The following is a 10,033-nucleotide window of genomic DNA, read 5'->3' as shown; positions in this document are numbered from 1 at the left end:
AGAACGGAAAAATCGTATTAAGGGTATAGTTGCACAGCTGATTATTGCAGGTGCTGTTAATAAGTTGTACACTTGTAAAAGGTTTAATTCGCAAAAGCTGTGTATTAGATACATTTACAACAGTGACCAAAAAAAGAGTAGCTGCTGAGGTTGCTTGTGTACAACCAAACACCTCATGGTATTTGGTTTCTTGGTTTGGAGGTTTAGGGTCATGGTTTCATGGGACATCCCAGTTAATTGGCCTAATAACATGTTTAGTGTCTCTCTTCTACCTCCTAGTTCGATGTGTAGTGCCTGGGGTCTTAAAAACTTGCAAGCGGCCATCTAAAGCACAACAATTGGTCTCTATTTGCCTAGAACAACAGAGGAAGAAGGAAAGTCAGGAATAGGAGGAGGACATGGAATGTGTGGCTGATTTCCTCCATGAACAACTGCCTCCTTTACCATGAGACCAGAACTAGATGGTGCCCAGGTACCATTACTGAACATTTTGATCAAAGATGCCATAGAAGAATCTTGACAAAAAGGAGGAAAATGCAGAACATAATTTCAAATTCTCATGGACTCCATCTTTTATATCCTTCAGTAATTTTTTCTTCCTATATTTCTTCCACATATTTTCATTTCTATAGAGAATAGGATCAATTTCATTGCCTTTTTAGTTGGATTTTGCTGGTATAGGAGAATGCAATTTAAATTGAATTTAATCTTTTATCTTGTCACTGATGCTTCTGTTGTATTATGCCTCAGAGATTTCAGGGCTTATGTGTTATAATAGATAGTATTACCTTGAGTACCACACGTATTTCTGGGAATACAATATTAAATGAAAAGCATAATTACAAACTGTATGAACTGTAATCTACTTCTAAACACATATGTACTTATACAGAAGTAGTTGCTTGGGTAACTAAGTAGAAGGTGGCATCACAAATCAAGATATGGTATATAGGATAAAGAGCAGGTTTGGGGTGGATATACGGAGTTCAGTTTTGTGCATGCTGAGATTGAAGTGCTCGTAGAACATCAAGTGGAAATGACCCCTGGGCTAAAGAGAATAATAATTGGGATCTATGGATAAAGGTCTGAGCTGAAGGCAAAGATCTGGAGGTCAGCAGAATAAGTGAGAGAATTAAAATGATGAGTTTAGATATCATTGCTTAGAGGGGACTATAAGGAAATAAAATGCACTCAGGTTGGACACCTAGTCCATGCCATAGGTGAAGCTAAGAGTTTAAAAAAATAATGGCTTCCCCCTTCTTTCTGTAAAAAAAAAAAAAAAGGAGAAGAGCAGAATCAGAAAGTCTGGAATCCTAGACAGGCTCACCAATGGACTCACTCTGTGACTTGGTAAGTTATCAAATTCCGTACTTGTCTGTCAAGTAGTGATAATATTGTCTCTCCTTCCCTACAATTTTCATGAGGGCAGAATAAGAACACAGATGTAAAGATTTTTTGTAAAGTCCAAAATACAAAACAGAAGATTCTAGCTAGAATCTGGTAGATTCTAGCTTCCTTCTCCTTTTCTGGTGGGGAATAATGTTTAAGGCCCCAGAGAATTAACTAGTTCTCACTTAAATGAAAAACACACTACTGTAGTTCAAAAAGAAATCCTAGGGGATAGAAAAATTTCTTTAGGGTCAGGCCAGATCAGAAAAGGTAATGGTGAAATGAAAATAAATCAGGGAAAAATTGTTAAGAGATAAGATGATGGGGAAAATTGAGCAGGAGTACATAAGTAGAAGATATTTTTATTCAACAATAAGAAGTCTGATCGAGCAGAGGGAGGATGGGAGATTAAGATGTTTGGATTTTATTCAGTATTGACCAAAAGTAGTGTGGAGTATTATTTAAAATGATAACACAATCAAAACACATTTTGGTTTAAAAAAATTAACTCCTGTGATACATCAGTGGTATAACAACGGAAAGCATAAAGATCCCATAAAAGAGCAGTTCTTAAATTATACTTTCCCTAGTAGGAACACAAAGAGGAAGGTGTAGCCAGCAAGTCACCAAGACCCCAAACCGTTCCCTAGTTCAACTACACAGCTCTACTTCTTCTCTTTTACCTAGTGGAGAATTGTGTACAATTTGATTACAAAAGACATTTCTGTGGTGAGGTAAAAAGAAGTCTGAAATAGTGCCCTAATTCAATATCAACATACCTACTAAAAAAAAATAATTAATGTAAAAATTCCAAATCATAGAAAGGAGAGAATTTTTCTTTTACACAAGACTCTCCCCAGGGCTCCCTTCATGTCCCTGTTCCTCAGGCTGTAGATGAAGGGGTTCAGCATGGGGGTCACCACAGTGTACATCAAAGCCATGACAGTTTCCTTAATAGTAGAATGATCAGCAGATGGGCATAAGTAGAGACCAATAATTGTTCCAAAGAAAAGAGACACCACAGAGAGGTGGGAGCCACAGGTGGAAAAAGCCTTACAGATACCCCTGGCAGAAGGGATCTTGAGGATTGAGGAGGTGATTCGTACATAGGACAGGATGATGAGCAAGAATGGGATGGCGACAACGAGTCCTCCTATGATAAATATCACCAACTCATTAACTTGAGTGTCAGAGCAGGCCAGCTTCAGTAGAGCAGACATATCACAGAAAAAATGGGGGATCAAGTTGTCTCCACAAAAACACAACCTGGCAGTGAGCAGGGTGTGCAGCATGGCATGGAACGTAGTCAGCACCCAGGACACTGCCACCAGGGAGAGACAGAGCTGGGGGCTCATGATGGTGGTGTAGTGCAAGGGGAAACAGACGGCCACAAAGCGGTCATAGGCCATGGCCACAAGGAGGAAGCTCTCCAGGTCTGCAAAAAACAGAAAGAAGTACATCTGGGCCAGGCAGCCTGCGTAGGGGATGGATGGAACTTGGCTCTGCATGTTCTGCAGCAATTTGGGCATTGTGACCGAGGAGAAGCAGAGGTCAGAAAGGGACAAGTTGCTGAGAAACAAATACATGGGTGTGTGGAGATGGGAGTCCAGTCGAATGAGGGCTATGATGACGAGGTTGCCCAGGACGGTGGTAACATACATGGCCAGGAACAGGCCATAGAACAGGATTTGCTGCTCTGGATCAATGGGCAGGCCCAGGAGGATGAACTCAAAGATGGTGGTTTGATTCTTTCCTGACATTATCTGTTCCTAACATCACTAGGAAGTAATAATAGAAAAATAGTGTTCATTAAAAACCTGACCAGAGGAATAAACATATTTTTCTGATATACGGTATGTTAGATGCTCTGTAATGATACTTTATTTTTCCCTCATCATAACAATGTCAATTTCTACAATCAGAATCTCAATAATCAAAAATGACTTGTTTTCACTTTTCTATAACATATAACATTATGCCCTCCTTCCAAAAGACTCACACCTCTTAGTTTGTGACATAACCAATGGTCTGTTTTTTCTGCTACTTGCCTGGCCCTTCATTCATTCTCAGTGACTGTAATTGGCTTCTGATCTGTGCCATACCCATTGCTGTCAAGTCAATTCTGACTCATAGAAACCCTACAGGACAAAGTAGAACTGCCCCATAGGGTTTCCAAGAAGCAGCAAGTGGATTTGAACTGCCGACCTTCTGGTTAGCAGCTGAACTCTATTCTGCTCTGTCAGTACCTTACATATGATGTCCCCAGTGTTATTTCCTAAACAAGGTTCTCTTATACATATACTCCATGAAAATCTCATCTGCTCCTATGGCATAGATTTCCATGTAATCTCAGAACTGTATACTCAGTTGCTTATTTCCCTTGGTTATATCACAGGCATCTTAAACCCAACAGATCCCAAACTAAATTCATGATCCAAACCTGCACGCCTCCCAACCTGCACTGCCTCAAGTGTCTTGCGTCTCAGTAAAAGGTATCCAAGTGATCAAGTCAGAAATTTGAGAGTGTTCTTCCATTAATTTCTTTCTCTCATCATCAACAACCAATCTATCAAGCCTACACATTCTGCCACATAATTCTCTTTCTAATTCATCCATTCTTCATCCCAACCACTACTCCCCTAGCCCAGGCTGACGTCGTATCCTATCTGGACAATTCTTGCAGGAACATCTCCCAGCTCCCAGGCTTACTCTCCTTCAATCCCGCCATTCACCCTGCAGCATTCTAAAATGAGAATCTGGTCATCTGTCTCTCCTGCTTAAGCTCCTTAGTGCCTTCTCATTGCTCTTAAGATTAAAGCAAAGTTCCTTTCAAGGGCACAAAATGTGCTTCAGGACCTGACCCTTGCCTACTTTCACAGCTTCATCTGGCCACAAAGTGACACTTGCACTCCACTCTTCAGCAATGTGGGAATTCAAAGTCATCATTTCTTGCCTTCAGCCTTTCTTATTTGCTGTTCCTCCTGCCTAGCACCTTCTTCCCTTTGCTCCCCCTTCACTTACCTTCGCCCTACTTAGTCTTCAAGTATAATATTACATGTCGCTTACTCAACTAAACATTCTCTGTCTCCTGGACTAAGTCAGGACACACCGCTGTGCTTCCACAGCATCCTGTACTTGTCCCAAGAGTACTCTATACACTTGAAATTACTTTAGCTTTTTCTCTACCACATTGTAAACTCCATGCAGGAAAGGCCATGTCTGCTTTCTTGACTGCTGTAGCATCAGCACCTGACATAATGCCTGGCATGTAGCCAGTGTTTCATATGCGTTTGCTGGCTGTCATTCAGTTATAACATGCATTACTCCAAATTTAAAGGCATCAGACATTCTCGTTAAGTCAGAATAACTACTTCTACTAAATTCTTCCAGAACAAGTACTTATTAGCTTTAACCATTTAGCACTAAATTTGACACTCTATTGCAGACTTCATGGATGTAATTTAATACCCATGAAAAATATCAGAGAACCTCAGAAAAACTGCTATTCACTAATGCAAATAACTCAGTCTAAACACCCTTATGTTTAAATCTACATGATGTTATTTTTATTATTGTGATTAGTAGTCTGATGGGGAATTTTAGACATTATGGGAGAAGCAGAAAGAACAAAGATAATCTCTAATCTGAAGCCCTCACTTGAGTTCTTTCCCAGATAACCAGACCTCAGTGTGCCTCAAAACTGACAAAGAAAGCAAGAAAGAGCATTAAGGGATACAGGAAACTCCTCACTGAAAAGACAATGGCGAGTCCAACTGCTGGGCTTTTCACCCTGCTGATACTATTTAACCCAGTGACATTAACAGTTTTCATATTGGCTGTTATGTGCTGACATTATACTGGGAAGAAAACACTTGTTTTCTCAGAATTTTGCTTCCCTGGTAAATGAGTGGCCTCCATCTCTGGTGTCAAGAATATGATTAAGGATCACAGACAAGGGAGATATCACTTCCAGGCGCTGCCAGTGAGGAGGTATATGAGCTTCTCATTTCCTACGCATATTAAATCAGTTAGTTCTCAACCTGGGCTGCACATAAGAATCATTCAGGGTAGTGCTTCTAAAAATTTAATGTTCATGCAAATACCCTGGTGACTCTGTTAAGATTTTGATTCTGAGCCTATAGGTCATACGTTTTCAATAAGCACCCAGGTGATGCCAATGCTGCTGGTCCATGGACTACACTTTGACATACAATGCTTAAAAAAAAAAAAAAAAGAGATAGGTGAGCCCCTTCAGATAAATGTATTCAGAATCTCTGAGAAGGAAGCCAGGGCAAAGTTTCTGAAGCTCCCTGAGTAATGTGAACATACAGAAAAGGCTTCAGATCTCTTGTATTAAATGCCTACCTAACAGAGCTATCATTATGCTGAAATGATATAATTTGGGGAGAACACATTGCATAGTAAGTAATATTTATGAATGTTATCATTAACGAAGAGGTTGTAACTGGTGAACATTAATAAAAAAATATTTCTAGGATGTGAGGAAGTCTTGGGAGGCAGAAAAGTGTTAGAGAGAAGGGCTATACTACCCGAAAAACTATCCTGCAGTATATAACCCTTTGCCATTGAGTCGATTCCGACTCATGGCAACCCAATAGCATACAACTTGGGACATCAAGATTCTCAGATTGGAAGGACACTAAGGGATCAGCTCATTCACCCTCCTGCCCAACTCACCCAGTGTGTCTGAGGGTGACTCCAGGACCCTGGCCTGAGATTCTGCTCTCCTTTATTCACTATAGGTGTGTGGAGCCTGTGTCTGTCTACACCATCTGTTCTTGCATCTCCTGTTCTAAATTTCCCTGGACCCTAGGGGCCCTGGATCCCAGAGCAGTATAGATCCTGGAAGAACTCATTAAAGACAAAGTAATTACAGGATGTCTCTAGGACAATTTGTCTAAGAATCCTGGAACAATGACTGATGGCACCCACTGATCACAGCTGACCATACTTTCAAGAAAAGTAGGTATGGAGAAAAACTCATGTATGGAAACTAGATCATTGCCTGTTTAGGGAATGGACAGTAGTCCTGGGGTGAAGGAAAATGGTTGAAGAAACCATAAAGGTAAACAGAGACCAGACTATGAATGTCCCGATATCCTAGTAATGCTGGAGTTTAAACTTTATCGTGTGGGCAAAAAAAGTCATCATTGGTCTTTAAGTAGAGTACCACTGTGAAAAGATAAATGTTTTGGAAAGATTCCCAGGGTAGGCGAATCTCTCACTACAACCCAACTGCCCTTGTAGCACTAAAGAGATTGCAAAACAACACTTGTTTACGTTATGACAGCTGAAGTAAGGAAGTATCATCTTGTTCGGTCTCAGGTGACTTGAATTTTTCGTCACTCTCTGCATGTCTGCAAATAGTCCTGAAAGCACAGTTAGTGTTGATTTTGGAGTTACAAATGAATTTTAACAACTAGCTGAATTCACAAATAGGCAATCGGTGAATAATGCAAATCAACTGTACTTTGCAAATGAAATAGAAAAATTCTTTCGGTAACACAACTTATCCAAAACTGGTATGAGACTAATAGAAATGTTTAGAGGCTTTACATCTATTAAAGAAATTAAATCTATAATTAAAAGCCTTTTGTGTCTGTGTTCATGAGGGATATTAATCTGTAATGTCTTCGTACAAGGGCAATGCTGACCTCATAAAATGAGTTGAGAACAATTTTCTCCTCTTCTGTGGGGCCCTGGTGTGCAGTGGTTAAGTGTTTGGAAGCTAACCAAAAGGTCAGCCGTTCAAATCCACCAGCTGCTCCTTGGAAACCCTATGGGACAGTTCTACTCTGTCCTATAGGGTCACAATGAGTCGGAATTGAATTGACAGAAACTGGTTGTATTCTTGAAGATTTTGTAGAGAATTACCATAATTTCTTCCATAAGTGTTTGATATAATTAGCTAGTAAAGCCTGGAATTTTCTTTGTCACAAGTGTTTTCACTACAAATTCAATTTCTTTAATAGATAGGACTCTTCAGGATATCTGTTTCTTTGTGAATGAGCTTTGGCAGGTTGTGTCTTTCAACAAATTTATCCACTTATCTAAGGTATAAAATTAATGGGCATAGAATTTTCCATAATATTCCATTATTATCATTTTAATATCCGCAGGAATCTGTAGTGGTATCCTTTCTTTCTTTCCTGATATTTTTATTTTGTATAATTTCTTTTCTTTTTTTGCCCCCCTTGATCATTCTGACTAAAGGATTATCTATTTCATATAGTATTTCAAATAACCAGCTTTTGATTTCAATGATTTTCTGCTCTCAATTTCATTTATTTTTGTTATTTCCTTCCTTCTGCTTGATTCAGGTTTAATTTAATTTACACTTCTTTCTCTATGTCCTTAAGTTGTAAGCTTAGATCATTGATTTGAGATCTTTATCCTTTTGTAATATAAGTGTTCAATGCCATATATTTCCCTTTAAGTACTGCTTAGCTGCATACCACTAATTTTAATATGCCATCTTTCCACTTTCATGTAATTCAAAATGTTTTCTAATTTCTCTAGTGATTTCCAGTTTGACCCATGAGTTATTTAGAAGTTTGTTGTTTACTTTCCAAATATTTGGGTTGTGCCTTCTTCATGCCAAATACAAAAACCATTTCCAGACACATTATAGATTTATATGTGATAAATTTGCACAATCAAAAAGGACAATAAAATTTCTAGAAGATACCCATGTGTGTCAGAGTAGAACTGTGCTGCATAGAGTTTTAAATGACTGATTTTTAGAAGTAGATCACTAGGCCTTTCTTGCAAGTCACCTCTGGGTGGACATGAAACTCCAGTCTTTCGGTTAATAGCCAACCACATTAACTATTTGCACCATCTAGGTTGGGCTGGGTTTAGGACTCCTCTAGAAGACAACATAGAACAATATTATCAGAACCTTGGGGTAATGAAAGATTTTACCAAAAAATAATAAAAAGCACTAACTGTAAAGAGAAGGATTGGTAAAAAAAAAAAAAAAAAAGACTACTTTAAAATTTAAAACTTCTCTCATAAAAGACACCATTAAGAGTGAAAAGGCAAGTCACAGAGTACAAGAAGATATTCTCAACACATAACATAAAGAGTAACCCAAATTAAGAACTAGTGTATCCAAAATAGTTCAAGAACTCCTGTAAGTCACTAAGAAAAAGACCAACAATTTAACAGAAAATGAACAAGAGGAATGAGCAGACATTTTACTAAGAAGGATATATATAAATAGCCAGTAAACATATGAAAAGATACTCAAACTCATTAATCTTTAGGGAAGTTCAGAGAAATGAGATACCACTAAACACCCACCAGAATGGCTAAAATCAAAACACTGTCACTATTAAGTGTTAGTAAAGATGGGAAGAAACGAGAACTCTCATACACTGCCTGTGGGTATGTATTTTACTGAGTTTTAAAAATCTCTTTGGTAATATCTACTATATTAGAATATAGCCATTCCCTATGAGCCAATAAATTTACTCCTGGGCATATATTCAATAGAAAAATATGCACATATACAAGAAAAAACATGTACAAAAAAATTAAAAGCTCATTGTGACATTTTTAATAGCCATTCAAAAATTAAAAGGAATGAATTACCAATACATGCAACTACATGGATGAATTTCAAAAACATTATGCTAAGCAAAAGAGCACAGAAGACACAAAAAATTAGATGTCATAAATTCCTATGTGTATGAAATTCAGAAAGAGGCCATTTAATCTGTAGGGATAAAATCAAATCAGTGGCTGCCTGGGGCAAATGATGAAGTTTTGTTTTCTTTCCTTTTCTTTCAATTTAGCTAGATATGCCCTGAGACCATAGTCCCCATAGCCCTCAGCTCAGTAATTAAGTCCCTCAGGGACTTTGGATGCATCTATGGAGCTTCCATGGCCCTGCCTTGTACAAGTAGTGCTGGGTTCCCCAGTATTTTGTACTGTCTTACCCTTCACCAATGTTACCACTTATCTATTGTCTGTTTAGTGTTTTTCCATCCCCACCCCTCCCCTCCCTCGTAACTATCAAAGATTGTTTCTTTTTGTGTGTAAACATTTTCATGAGTTTATATAGCAGTAGTCTCATACGATATTTGTCCTTTTGTGATTGACTTATTTCACTCAGCATAATGCCCTCCAGATTCACCCATGTTGTGAGATGCTTCACAGATTTCATCATTGTTCTTTATACTTGTGTAATACTCCTTTGTGTGTATGTATCAAAGTTTGTTTATCCATTCATCTGTCCACGGGGATCTAAGTTGTTTCCATCTTTTTGCTATTGTAAACAGTGCTGCAGGGAACACAGGTGTGCATATATCTATTCATGAGACCGCTCTCATTCCTCTAGAATATATTCCTAGGAGTGGGATTGCTGGGTAATATGGTATGTCTATTTCTAGCTTCTAAGGAAGCACCATATCATTTTCCAAAATGGTTGTATCATTTTACATTCCCAGCATCAGTGCATAAGAGTTCCAGTCTCCTTGCAGCCTCTCCAACATTTGTTATTTTCTGTTTTTTTAATTCGTGCCAGTAATGCCAGGGTGAGATGGTATCTCATCGTGGTTTTGATTTGCATTTCTCTGATGACTAGTGACCTCAAGCATTTTCCTCATGTCTGTTAGCC

At 38.5% G+C, this 10,033-nt stretch overlaps 1 protein-coding gene across 1 annotated transcript; it reads right to left on the bottom strand.

Moving 5' to 3' along the window:
• Nucleotides 1-2,204: 2,204 nt before the first annotated feature.
• LOC126062335 (olfactory receptor-like protein DTMT) lies at nucleotides 2,205-3,149 on the bottom strand. The gene has a single exon (XM_049859783.1). The coding sequence runs from the start codon at nucleotides 3,147-3,149 to the stop codon at nucleotides 2,205-2,207; it is 945 nt and encodes a 314-aa protein (XP_049715740.1).
• Nucleotides 3,150-10,033: the final 6,884 nt, after the last annotated feature.

Source organism: Elephas maximus, chromosome 19 (genome assembly GCF_024166365.1).
Source record: "Elephas maximus indicus isolate mEleMax1 chromosome 19, mEleMax1 primary haplotype, whole genome shotgun sequence".
In the NCBI taxonomy this organism is placed as follows: Eukaryota; Metazoa; Chordata; class Mammalia; order Proboscidea; family Elephantidae; genus Elephas; species Elephas maximus.
The sequence above is the reverse complement of the archived record's forward strand: the minus strand, read 5'-3'. Positions and strand labels throughout refer to the sequence as shown.

What these genes read in the sequence shown, in the direction of transcription:
- LOC126062335 (XM_049859783.1), bottom strand. Translation starts at nt 3,149, where the DNA reads ATGTCAGGAAAGAATCAAACCACCATCTTTGAGTTCATCCTCCTGGGC.